Genomic DNA, 14,736 nt, shown 5'->3' on the forward strand with positions numbered 1-14,736 from the left:
TTTATAATACCAGGCCTTTCAAAAACATTTATACCTTTAGATCAGTTAGACCCTCACAATTTCACTCTAAAACGTATCACATTATCATCACTAATAATAATTGTTTTTACTGCATTGCAAAGCTAATTATTATCTGTCATTTCAGATTAGCAATTTAAATAATGATATTTTTTTCAAGCTGCAAAAACTGGTAATATGATTATCTTTCCTAGGCATGGATTTTCACAGTGAACATTGCACATTTTGTTTTGTTGTTTCTAATCCGACTAATAAGTAGGTCAAGGAAGACTGAACTCAATAGTTTGGTTTGTGTTTTATGGATATGGGTATGCCATTTGAAAAATGGAGATTGCTTCATCATTATCCATCGATAATTATACGATGCATGTCAGAACTGGTCTGCTGGTTTTTTAGACCATGTAGTTCTGCTGTGTCTTCTATCAAAGCCTCTAAATCAATATTTCATCCAAAATAATAGTCTGATATCTGAGTCATTGTGATACTTATTCATCATGCACAGATTCGAAAAATCTACCATACATCGATCATGCGTGCCTGTAGCTGGAATTGAAAATGAGCTGTCGAGTTCGTATAATGGAAAGTAAGCTTGCATGAAGCGAGAATCGTCTCAGTATCTCAGTAGTTTGAAGGGAAATAAATACTGCAAAAATATAGAAGCCATACTGCTGGATAATCAGTATAATCACGACAGTATCAAACAGATGAAACGTAAAATCTGCTATGATTATATTAGGCAAAATGCAATCTCAGGTTGCAGCTATATGCTTTACTCTTATGTTTCTCAGGATAAAAAACACCCAGTTATAGTTTGGTTTGCTGGCTCTTTGAAGCAGAGAATTCCTAATCCTCAAAGGACCGAATCAAATGAATCCAGCATTTACCTTCGCTTGAGTCCAAACAGTTTTTAAAGTAAGAAATTGGTAGCACTTTTTTAAAGTTCTACCCACATTCAGCTGTCATAACAATCATAATTATTTCATGATTCTCTTTACAAATACATTAACGCTGCAGATTTTCTAAGATTTATGACAAAGATGCTGTGTGCCAACATTTATGTATAATAAAATATGAAGCAGGAAAGTATAAGTATATAGCATTACTTATAAAACATGGAAAGTATATTACAGTCATTTCAATCTGATTAATAATAATGATTTTCCTACTTGAAGCAAATTCATTAAATACACTTACCAAAAAGTAAGATAACAAGATGATCATTTGAAGATTACTCAAAGCTGATAATGTGCTGTTAGGAAGTACAAATTAAAATAATCATCTTATTTTTACAATAAAGAAACCAGCATTAAAGGAATCTTATATCTTTTACTCTTGAACACTATAAAGTGTATGTAATCCTAATTGAGGCCTTTTCCCTCTTTACAGTCACAATATAAAAGTATTCTCACAAAATGTTTTGACATAAGCCTTAACATAAATCCTCTAGCTTTACTTTCTAAAAGACAAGTACATTGCTTGTAAATGTTGTATATCTTTATGTCTTGGATAAGAACATGTGCTAAATGCTATAAATGCAAATAAAGCAGTTACTAAAGATGACTGAATGAATTTTAAGTAGTCCATATATACCAAAAGTGTTTATCCCATTTAATTTAAATATAAATGTGATCCCATCTAATATTAAATGTAATGTTTAACAAAACAGAATAACAAAAACACACTGAGATTAAATCTCTTTTACAAGTGTGTCCTTGCCAAGAAGGCGGCAAAAAACAATTAGACAAAACAACAATTAACATATTAAAAACAATTAAAAAAAAAAAAATATGACTTCAGTTTCTTGAACTGGAAATTATTTAATAAATGTAAAAAAATATTTATGACAAAACATACTGATATGCACCAATATAATTCTAGACTGTCTCTATTTCATTCGGTGCTGTGCAGAGATGGCACTGTGGTGTAACAGGTACCTCCAGGTTCTCAGGTTTCCTCCCACCTCCTAAAAGACACACCTGTTGGGTTGCTTGTCTACTCTTCTCTACTCTACTTGGCTACTATAAATTGTTCCTAAGTGTGAATAAGTGTGCAAATATGGCTATGAATTTTTCACTCCTCTTGGGAGCCTGGAAATGACTGAATAATATAGTGTAGAATTCATAGCTGAATTCATATACACAGATGTTTCAAATAATCAACCAAAGCTGAAAACCTGAATACCTGAATTGTAATGAAAATGAACCAAACCCTAAGTACATGAACGGAAGATGAAAACAAGCCTTTCGAATTTTCATCTCATCATATATATATATATATATATATATATATATATATATATATATATATATATATATATATATATATATATATATAAGTTTACTCTTTTCTTCCTTATTGTATTTGCCTGGTATGTCTAATAAGTGCTACTGGACAGTTGTGTTTGTCCTCTGTGTATTGCAGAAATAGAAAGCACCCCAGTCAGCTTTCAGAGAACATGGCATGCCTCTTCCCCAGAGGGGTCATTAAGAGGAGTCATGTACAATACCATGTCATCAAACATCTGCCAGGGGTGTGTTGGTTCAAGCTGGATTGCTAGCGTACAAGTAAACTGTTTTCCTCCTGTCTTGTCTGTCCATTTCACATGGGAAACACACCCACCTCCTCCAACAATCCCTCTACTGATAATTAGTATAAATCTGCATTGCAGTTTACTGGACTCTCTTAATCACTTTCTGGTTAAGCAAAGCACATCTTATTTGTCAACTAGTTCCCAGTAGGCCATTCACTATGTTTAAAAGATTCACAAGAGAATCTAACAGTTGCTTTTTTTTTCTCTTGATGCAACAGAGCATCAGTAAATGACTGTGAGAAGCAGTAGATGAGACATTTTGAGACGTCTTTCTTTTCCTGAGATACTAGAAGAAATTGATCTGACTGAAACAGGCTGAAACAGGCCAACATCTCTGTTTGCTGTTGTGATGAGGCATTTGAATTACTATGAGATTTGATTGCAGGACAATGCCTTAGAGAGTCATTCTCTATTTTTCTTCATTTATATGACAGAATACAACTGTGGGTCTTATTTGGAATTCACTCCAGCCTGGCATGAAGTACCCCTCTTTTGTTTTGAGTGGAAGATTAGTTAATGGAGCCCAAGCTGCGAGGATCATCTCATTGCTCATTTAATATAGAGCATACAAACCTGCTGCTTGACGAAATTCCCAACTCATGTCCAGTAATATGTCATACAAATCTTTATTATCCTTTCAAGTCGTAACAACAGTACTATAAAGAATGCATTAGTGTTTGACCTTGTTTATCTCACCTTATTATAGAACTATAGACGCATTTGTGCCAGACTTCAATATACCATATTCTTCTAGTAGATTTTATTTTTGTTTTCATAAAGAACACTTTTCTTTTTTTTTCCAAAGCTGTTGAGTTCACAGGCAAAATAGCAAATAACAGAAATAACAATGAACAAAACAAAGGCTGTTATATATGAAAAAGGTGTCATTATCACAGGCCAGATTGCACATGAATGAGACAATTGCTCTTAAAAACTCTTATAACGTTGATATGTATCACATATTAGCTAAAATTGTGTTTGGGAGCATTGTCATAATATATATATATATATATATATATATATATATATATATATATATATATATATATATATATATATATATATATATAGGACCACTCTAAAAACAGGACTACATTCAACCATAAGTAACTTACAGTTAAATCCAACTAAAACACAAATACAACAAAAGAGAGTAAACACAAGACAAACTTATTTATTTATTTATGTAGTTAATTAAAAAAAAGTACCATATTATTCCAGCAAAAACACTCTTTGGTTATTCATCATTTTATAAATACTCAAGTATTTAATAATACTTAAATGAAGAACTTGGATTTAGATCATAATGTTAATGACTTGGAATTTTTACACACATTTTTTTCAAGCAATCAATGACAGCAACAGCCCCTTAATCTCTTCTTACCTTACGACCCGAATCAAGACTAGTCCTGGACCATTATTTTTGTGTGTTAATGGTTGGGTTTGTAGTTTTATCACCAAATAGAAGCAGGTATCCTGGTATTTTTACTGTCAATACTTAGTGCATTTCCCAGTGACCTAGAATGCTACACAATATTTACTTAAATGATTTTAAATAAATAATTGGGATTCAGCTATTAACCAGTTCGCTTAGTCTCCTTAAAGTTGAGATTTGTTGCCTGACAAACATGGTTTCAATAACAACACTGGATCTACTGCTGCATTGCATTTCCTTTCAGATTAATCTCAGTTCTATAACAAAGAGGATATAGTCAGTTCAGGCAATCAGTGTTTCACAACATCACAGTGTGTGGGCACTGAGGTGGATTCAGTGTGAGTCTGTTTGATGTGGGTGAAAGCACAATACAGTTTTAAATAACTTAAAATGAACAGCCATATTACTGAGACCCAAGCACAGGAACATTACCATCATCAAGACACTGATGGCTTGTAATGAAGAAATGTAAGTGTCCTTGTGCTGTTTCATGCCAGTTCAAATAAAATAAACCCTTTTCTGATGGGTTTTAATGAATAGAGCAGAATGGATGGATCATGGCCTGTTTACCTGTGCATGCAGTAATGGGATGCTGGGAATCTAGGAGGTTTCTCTCCTCACATGCTGAGGCTTAGAACAAACAAAAAACCTGCTGTGGTGGAGCACTTCAAAGCTCGTTTTGAGAAAGCATTTTTTTCTCTAAGCCAAAATGCATACTAGAAACACTAAGTCAAATTAAGTATGGCAACTAGTTTAATTAGACAGAAAATAAATAGATAAAACAAAAAAAAATGCAGATGCCTGGAATGTAATTGGGTTTTATTGGTGTGTTATCAGTGGCACCCTGGGAGCTATGTTTCAGCAAGCGGCGTTCAGCCAGAGGGCTTCTTGTGGCTCACACTGTGCTCTAGTTGCATTTGCTCTCTATCTTTCCACATCTAATCACCAGGCTTTCACAAAACATGCACTCTGTAGAGAAGCACAGCATTCTTACCACAGCAAATGATTTTATTTCTTAGTCTAAATCCTTCTTTGTCAGTTACCCAGCTTTCTCCCAATTTGATAAATTTGTATTTAAAATAACAGAACAAAAAGAGTTTTCTGCTCTGCAAGTCATAATTCTTCTCTAGTCAAAAGATGTTGATTATGTGCTTTTTTTCCTCTCTTTTTGACCTCCGCAGGCTCTCCATACCGAGATAAGATTACCATAGCAATCCTGCAGCTCCAGGAAGAAGGGAAGCTGCACATGATGAAAGAGAAATGGTGGAGAGGGAACGGCTGCCCGGAGGAGGAGAGTAAAGAGGCCAGCGCCCTGGGTGTGCAGAACATTGGAGGAATCTTCATTGTTCTGGCCGCTGGACTTGTTCTCTCTGTCTTTGTGGCAGTCGGAGAGTTCCTCTATAAGTCTAAACAAAACGCACAACTCGAAAAGGTAAAGAAATATTTTCACATTTCTGGACTGCAATAAAAATGTGACAGTTGTTTGACATGATGAACTGCAGCCATCCATTGCAACATTGCAATACAGAGCTTTCAGTTTGCTCCGTTGTGGGATTTTTGTATTGCTGACATGCTTTATTGCTTTTGTGAGTCCATTTTTTCTTCTTCTTTTCCTTACAAGACTGCATTTATACACTAATGCGGTTGAATTCACTCATATGTAAGGGTTACAGTAAAAAAGAAAAGTGAAATGCATTTAATTAACAATATTTTCCAGACTTTGCCAGCTGGAGAGCCAACAACTCTCCTTGATGTATGTCTCTGAAGACAGAAGGGATTTGGTTCATATGCTCAGATGGCCACCATGCTTTTCATCTTGTCTCTCCTCTACAGCCCTGTCTCACACGCCCCATTTCACCTCATTATTCCTCCCTTGGTTTACTAAGTGCACGGGTTACGTAAGGATTGTTGACACATTTGAAACAAAATCAGTCGATCAAGTAGCTGGTATATTTAAGAACATTTTTCTTTTTCACATAATGAGCACTCATGTGATTTTTTTTTTTTTTTGTAATTCAGAAAATGTCTGCTGATTTCAATTTTATCATTTAAATTTGTCCACTGGAAATATATAAGTTGTTTCTAATAAAATCAAATGCAGGTTTTGCAAAATAGTGAATCTGAGAATCATCAAATCACTTTAATAACCCAGCGGTCCTTGTGGACTACAGAAGTCTTCAGCACAGATTTCAAGCTAGGCATCATGCGCATTAACTTATCAAAATCTGTATTTGACCTGGTATTCGTGTAACAACATGAAAACCACGACTACATCCTCAGCTTTTCATGTTGTAACCTGGTGAAAGCTTTGACTACTCCAGTGAGTTGCGAGTCCCACATAGCCCCAATTAGCCCCTCTCAGCAGGGCTCTGGCTTTAAGAGCCATCTCCAGCACCCTCCATCGATCTCTTACAGTGGTATTGTTTGTTCAATGAAAGCCACCATATCGATGTTTCACAGTATCCTGTTGTGAGGTGTTATTCTGTAGGCAAGTCCTTAGGTTGACTTAAAAGGAGATGTGAGGCACTCGTACACAGCACTGGCAAATAATCAGCTTTAATAAGCAACTCCAGTGAATTTCACGTAAAAATCAGACACAAACATGATGAAAAAATGTAGTATCTAATATTTAGATTATTTCTGACTTACTGAATGCAAAACTAGTGTATTTTATTAAAAATTCAGGGTTTAGCTTAGACGTGAGCACTGCCTGTTGATGTGAGACATGGAGGCGGGGCTTACTTCGTTCCCCCTCTGTCAAAACCCATCTTTGTGATGGTTTATCTGACACAAACACACTCATCAATCACACACTAGTAAGATGGCCCTGAAATTCATGCCTCTTCAGGAAGTGGTGGGAGTTTTACTGCTGAAATGAAGGGATTAAATTATATTTCTACCACAGCAGTGACAAATGCAACTTATGCACTTGTTATAATATATAGCTTATGGTAAACCAGCTGAAGTCCTTTTTCCCCCAAACTACCTGAGGTAGATTTTTATTTTATATAGTTATTCATGTATCTTACACTTTAAATACAAGCTCCTGAATGGCGTAACAGGAAGCTTCCGGAGATCATGGGCTTGAATCCCCTTGCTCTCCATGGCTAGAAGCCCAATACATTAAAATCACAGTGACACTAGCCAATCATGAGTGCTTGTGAGCTCATGCATGCAAGAAGTGGGTGAATAACACGTTCCTCTGAATGTTTCACATCACCTCCTGACATTGCATGAGCAGCAGTTTGAAAAGGGACAGTTGGAGGAAATGTGTTAGTTTTTGCCCTCCCGGGTTGGTAGCTGTTGTGTGATAGTGGAGAATTGGCCATAACTAATTTAAAGTGAAAATTGAGTTAAAAAAAACAAGAAAAGTTTAAAAGCTAGAAGCTTTTACCTTGACTTAATCTTTTGTACATCTCAAGCTATTCATTTCACACTACCCATGATTCCTATTTATTTCACACCGGCTGGAATGTTTTTTTATTGGAGCTCTATGCTTAATGCTAGGTGCTTTCACACTCTGAGTGAGTAAATACATCATGCAAATTGTCAGTACTGGACTGTCAGATTATCATAAACATGCGTTACCGCTGCATACGATCAAATAAAGTTTATTAGCTCAACAAAATAAGCTTAGTGTGCACGAAGCCACTTTCCATGTGTTGGGTGTAAAAGGGACATTTATTACACAGATGGTGTCTGAACATGGGGGCGTGACAACAGGAAAAGAGGCAGCTGGAGTTGCTCTTTAATGAACAAGGCAATATGGGCTTTTGAAAGCAGGACATGATGTAAGAGATGGATATTGCCTAAAAACATAGTTCTTTTAACATGGAACAAGACACGCTTAATGTAGTGAGAGTGATGGTGAGAAGAATGGGGAAAAAATCAAATAAAAAAATAAATAATAATAAAAAGAACATGTTAAACAGGATTTCTTCTGTTAGGAGTTTCTGAAAAAATATAAAATGTTCCAAGAGGCAGGAGAAAAAACAAAAGAGTAAATGAAAGTGTTAATGTTAATGAGATCTGTATGACTATGCATCTCATATATATATATATATATATATATATATATATATATATATATATATATATATATTAGCAATTTACCATTTTCATTTTCTTTAGTAGTCAATAGGATTGGTTGAGGATTTGAATGATGTATTTGTTGCATTCGCAGCTCTGATTACTTCATAGCTTTGCACATCAAATTCTTTTTTAAAATGCTTTCATCACTCCATTGATTCTGTGCATCTATGCTATACTGCCCTCTGTTAACCTTTCATATGCACTTAAATAAATGTTTTACAACAATAATGGCATTTTTTCTTGTTCCTCTTTTTAATGCATTTTGCCTCCATGCTTTTTTCTGTCATCCTTCTTCCATCTTCCTCTCTTTCTGCCACCCACACTTTCCTGTGTTAAATCTGTGCTCACTGCTCTCTGAACTGCTTAAAAGTAAACCTGTCTCCTGAGAGTCAGAAACAAGCAGCTGAGGGTGAAGAAGTGAAAACACACACACACACACACACATACAGAGTGAGTGAAAAAGAGAGAGAGAGAGAGAGAGAGAGAGAGAGAGAGATTAATAACAATGTAATAACATTTCTGTTACAAAACCTATACCGTCCCTAGTGTACAGGCTGATGTTTTGCTTTATAACGACCATTTCCTAACAACACATATATTTGTTCAACTTTAAACTTATTACATTATGCATGGCTACAAATATCTGATTTCACGATAAATTCCTTTCAACAGCTGAGAATGATGTGATTAGGTTTTTGAAATTTGACATGACTAGCACATGACCATCATAGATTATGTCCAGTATGTTTACCATTGCATTCTAGCTATTGTTAAATAACACCCCAAGGGATATTTTACAATATCCCTTGGAGACAATTCTCTACAAGGTAATATTACATCATGAAATTTTACATTAATTAACCAATTTGTCTTGCATCCTATCTCAAATTCTGAAGTAGTTGAAAATTCCATGTGTTATTAGTCAATTATACACACAAATAATTATGCACAAAAAAAGTTACACATAATTTCTTTGGTAAACTTTTAGTGATATAAACCAAGTCATTTTCTTGGTCACTTCACCATTTTGTCCTATCTTTTACAAAAACAAAAATTGAAACATAAAATCGAACTTAAGGCACCATAGGGTGAACCTGACTTTAGGACACTAGGGTATTTTGCTCAATGTTAAAGTTTAGAGTTAAAATAAGATATTAATCTAAGAGAAGCTTATATTCTGTAACACATAAATGTGGACTGAAATAAATTTGCATGGTTACTAAACAGATAACATGAGATTTCACAACATGTTGGGTTGACACATTTTGTACAAATATTATATCACAGTTACACTTAAAAGGAGGGGGATATTTTTGTGTAGTAATGTATCCTCACATTACAAGCTGGCTGAAAGCAGTAAAACAATACAAACAATATAGCTAGCTACATGCAGCAAAAAATACAGTTCCTGGCAGGTTGCACTGTAAATACCCTAACCTTAGTTACTCTATACTAACTAATACTAATAATCAAAACAGGAAAACCAGCAGTTTATATTGTAAAAAAAATATCTGTATCACCTATAACAATTACACTGTAGCCCAATGTGCAGCTATGCAGGTGTTAGAGCCGAAAAAAAGTGAGAAAAAAAATATTTTCTAAAAAAAAAAAAATCCATCATTATGAGACCAAGATGTAGATGACAGTCTTATCATTCTTTCCCCCAAAACACAGTCTATCAAGACTGAACGTGGAGAGCAGATGGATATAATGAATTCACTGTCTAAAAAAATCAGTGTATCCATATAAGAGAGCTTGATGTTCATTATGCTGGACTGGTTCAATTGTAGTACTCTCAAAACCAGAAAAAATACATATTAAGTGGAGTGATAAATACTGTGCTATCAAACTAATAACACTTCTATTAATGCACAGATCTCATAAAATAAAAGTGCTATCCAGTGTGTATCCCTCTTATGTAAATGTTTGAGTCTGCATTAGCATAAAAGCTAGTGTGAATGTTCTATTTAGTCAGTTAATGAGTATTCCATCAACAGCAATAGTGCAAACCAACAGAGAGAAGATGCTGTAGGTGGTAAGAGAGAGAGAGAGAGAGAGAGAGAGAGAGAGAGAGAGCATGAGAGAGAGAGAGGGAGCCTTGAATTCCAATGTGCTACATTATCCTCTCAATCACAAAAGTATACCAGTTTAAAATACTGTAATAATGGACTTCATTTATCAAACAAGATATGAATGAATCTATGTGTAAATCATTAGTAAAAGTGTTTATGCAAGAAATTTGGTATTCATGAAAATCCTCTAATAAAACATCCACATCCTACTCATGCTCTGGAGCTCTATGTAAATCTATGCATAAGACAACTAACTAATACAAACCTTGACTTGATCAAGTTAAAAACATATAATTTGCATAGATTACTGCTCTTTAATATACAGAATATACTGCCACATTTAAATTGTATATATTTTTTAATGTTTCCAGCATTTCTGCATTTAATATACACAGTGCTTTGGATTTTGTGAAAACCAGTCATATTATTTTTGGCATTAATTTAAAAATATAAAAAAAAAATAAATAATAAAGAAAGAAAGAAATGAGCCAAAACAAATCTATAAATTAAGATAAATAAAACAAATCATTTGATTATGACAAAAAGAAATGGTGCCAGATAAACAGAGAATAGACCATTCTGTCTGTGTCTAACCATAAGCCAGAAACAAATGCCTCAGCAGACGGAAGATTTAGCACTTGTTTTTTATTTTTAATATTATATTATTAATCGTCTTTGTTTTTTTTTACTGGCACAGTAGTCAGTCAAAAAATTTCCATGTCTGTATTTCAGGCTTTACTCTGATTGATCATTTTGTGCTTACAGCTGTCTGTACAGTTTTTTTTTGGCTTCACTACATGCAAATGTGTTGTACCGTGCACATGCTTGGTAATTTATGGACGATTAGCATTCATCAGCATATACATGCAAGCATGAAGAAAATCAGTTCCTGAATCTGAAATTTAAACAAACATTTTCAGAGAACTAAAACGTTGATAAATGAAGGCCATTATCATTATATTGTTTTATTACAAATATGTTCTTATAATAATAATAATAATAATAATAATAATAGCTGCAAGCAAAAACTGTTGGGTCCAAGCAGCCTTCACATATTCTTACCAAGCTGACCACCAAATGATTATTTATATAGCAGAATTTATACTATCATCAAATATAAACATTAAAATGAAACATTTTAGGCACTTTATGCAATCACTGACTTCTATACAATTTTACTGTATTCATATCCACATAATAACATATTCAAGCCCTTGTCAGCCACTCTGAATTTTCATCTCATTGTTGGTTGTTCACTAGATTAAATGTTATTTTCACTTGTCTGATTTCTATTCAAAAAAGAAAGTCAGTGAGAAGAGTACAGAAAGGAAAATATTGAATATACAGCACACAATCAATTATTTATCGGGGATATTTTTAGGCACAGCAAAGCATCTCTCTTTGTCTGATTGTTGAATGCAGCACTTACAAATGCCACAATGTCTCTGGGAGAGCAAACATGAGGGGGAGGGAGAGGAGAGGTAGCAGCTTAATTGGCCATGCAGCTTCATGGGATTTGAGTCTGAGGAAATGTAATATGCATCAACAAGTCATGGTGCTGCAGCAGCAAGGCAGGGAACGGCAGGGTGAAATCTTCCGTAGAGAAATCGCTTTAGTTATGATGCGCTCTGTGTGCATCCAGATGGACAGCAGCATTGATCATACTGTAGCTCTCTTCTTCCCTCATACCTATTTCTTTTCCTCCCCAGCATTCTATAATCACTCCTCTGCAAATACACATCCGCTTAGTATGTCCATCAGAGCATGCATGTTACTCAGACTCAGCATCCAGTATCCAGTGTGTTTTAAATGAATAGAAAATAACTTTCTTTCATTTCTTTCTCATCCCACACAGAGGTCCTTCTGCAGTGCCATGATGGAGGAGCTGCGAGTGTCCCTCAAGTGCCAGCGCCGGCTCAAACACAAGCCTCAGCCGCCTGTCATGGTCAAAACAGAGGAAGTCATCAACATGCATACCTTCAATGACCGGAGATTACCAGGCAAAGAGACCATGGCATAAAGCAGACATTTGCTCTCTCGCTCTCTCTTTTTAAAGACGGAGGAAGAAAAAAAAGAAGAGAGTCATAGAGCAGGGTGATAGTTACATTTATACATGGGGGTGGGGTGGGAGATTAGGAACATGATTGTTCAGTGTTAAATGTCATTATTGTTTTAAAACAATTAGCTACTTGGGGGAAAAAAAGAAACTGCAACATATTTCCTGTGGAAATAACTTGATTTTGGGCAAAATTAAAGTGAGTTACCGCATCACTCCTGCCACCAGGGCATGGGCTGATTGGTACTTGTGTTCTGGATATTTTGTGAAGAAAATACCATGCTAGATAAAGGAATGGGATCAACCTGTATATGGCTGAAGGTGGACTATCCCTTCATTATGTTCATGTTAGTTTAGGTTTGTGAATCTGTAATCTCTTTGGGCAGCTTGACCATTCTCTGTCTAGAGGCCTCATAGAGAACAGTTGAGTACATTAAAGAGAACTAAGAGACTGATGTAGACAATATGGGGATGGGAATTCTCTAATTACATGGACAAAACAGTATAAAACATTTTTAATGTGTATATTTCTGCTGATTTTTTATGGTCAAAGTCCCAGTCATGGTAAGAGAAACCAAACATAGTTGATTCAAAATCCTGAAATATATTTAGAGTCACAGCAGAACTTCTGTGTATTAAAGACATTTCTTGAACTCAATCAACTGAAAGGAGGAAATATTTCAGGCATCAGGCAATAAACAACTTAATTTGCTTGCATTTCAATTCACTACCACCAGTATTATTAAGGAAGATGGAAGAGAAGATTCATCATGGTTACTTTGTATTAAGCATGTACATTAATAGAGTAAGAGCGTACCAATAAAAAAGGAACGTGCCTATTACTGGCTCATGAAGAATCCCAGGACGCTCATCACCACTGCAAAATATAGATCAGTTTCGTTAAATGAATAAACAAACAAACAAACAAACAAAAAAATGATCCACACACAACTTCCCCCAAACCCCGCCCCCTCCCATACACAAAAAAAGAAAACAAACAAAAAAAAAATGAGTCACAGCTGTCACGCTATATTTATTCAAGTATTTATTGCTTTATTTATTGTTTTTAATAATTTGACAAACTCTATCTACATACATTAATTAAACACCAGTGCATTTTTCCACACAGTCTAATTCATTCCAATGTCAAGTTTCTTGTTTGTAGGTTTTTGTGGATTTTATTTCAGGAAACGAGAATCCTCACAAACTTGTGCAAATGCAAAATTTATATGAAGTGTTTTTTGTATGAAGAAAAACAAATCAAAATTTTGTAATAATTTTTATCAACACAAGATTGACCATGGGCATCTTTCTCTTCTTCTGGTGGAAGGGATGCCATCAGGAATAGCCAAGAGTGTAAATTTATGGAGGCTCTGGGACTGCTGTGTGTCAACATGGACCAACTTCATTAGATCCACACAAACACACCCAAGACCATAGCACCAGGTCTGTGTAAAGAGGATACAGAGCCAGTGTCCATGATACATTGCCTCCATGGACATGAGTCACCTTAAAGGTCCATGAAAAGAAAAGTGTGCTAAGCATGCCAGGCAGTGTTGAAGAGACAAACATTTTGGACAAATCCTATTTTTATCATGTAAAATAATCATATTTAAAGAAAGATATTTTTACTTGGGGTAAATGATAGTAACGATAATACTAATGATACTAAAATATATACATATATATAGATATATAGATATATACAAAGAGATCAAATGATGGGGACGACCACCGTTGCTTTTCATTATACACCCCTGATTTACAATAGACTGCTAGGAGTGCAGAGAACATGTGAGTAAATGGTTAAAATGGATAAGATGTCTTTAAAATATTTCAAGATTCTACACTAATTTTGACCATGTTGTGAAATCAGAATCAATTGTGCACACAATTTACTGTCTAAAGTTGATGCACAAGTTTAAAGAAAATCATTAAAAAGTTCAACAGACTTGCCTCTTAGCCTCCATCATTTTCTTACATGTACAGAAAATATAGCTGCTGGTGGTTTGTATATGCTATTTCCATTATACTTATACTTTCTCGCACATGAAAGAGATAAAGAAGCCTTTATTCATCATATATGCATTACAGACCAGGATCATTCTTTTCTTTATCATGATACTGCACCCCTGGAGCAGAGAGGGTTCAAGGGCCTTGCTTAAGGCCCAACAGTGGCAGAGTAGGTAGCTTGAACCCATAACCTTCTGAACATCAACCCAGAGCCTTAATGATTGAATGCCTACCATATATATATATATATATATATATATATATATATATATATATATATATATATATATATATATATATATATATATATATATATATATATATATATATATATCTATATACACCATATACAGTCATACACTCACCAGCCTCCCTTTGTTTTTCGAGTTCAAGTAAAGACAAAAAATGAAAAATATGTCTTGTTGTATTACTGAAATGCCAGACAGCAGAAAGATTCTCC

The 14,736-nt window shown here is 34.8% G+C and overlaps 1 protein-coding gene across 1 annotated transcript in view; it reads left to right on the forward strand.

The window, feature by feature from the left end:
- The window catches only part of grik2 (glutamate receptor, ionotropic, kainate 2), a 133,946-nt gene extending 119,732 nt beyond the window's left edge, over positions 1-14,214 (forward strand). The window contains exons 15-16 of the mRNA XM_058395936.1: positions 5,225-5,475; positions 12,063-14,214. Coding sequence (XP_058251919.1) covers positions 5,225-5,475; positions 12,063-12,227 — 416 coding nt within the window. The 3' untranslated portion in view covers positions 12,228-14,214. The remainder of the gene's footprint in view (positions 1-5,224; positions 5,476-12,062) is intronic.
- The last annotated feature ends 522 nt before the right edge of the window (positions 14,215-14,736 follow it).

The sequence above is a fragment of the Hemibagrus wyckioides genome, linkage group LG01, assembly GCF_019097595.1.
Source record: "Hemibagrus wyckioides isolate EC202008001 linkage group LG01, SWU_Hwy_1.0, whole genome shotgun sequence".
Taxonomy (NCBI): domain Eukaryota; kingdom Metazoa; phylum Chordata; class Actinopteri; order Siluriformes; family Bagridae; genus Hemibagrus; species Hemibagrus wyckioides.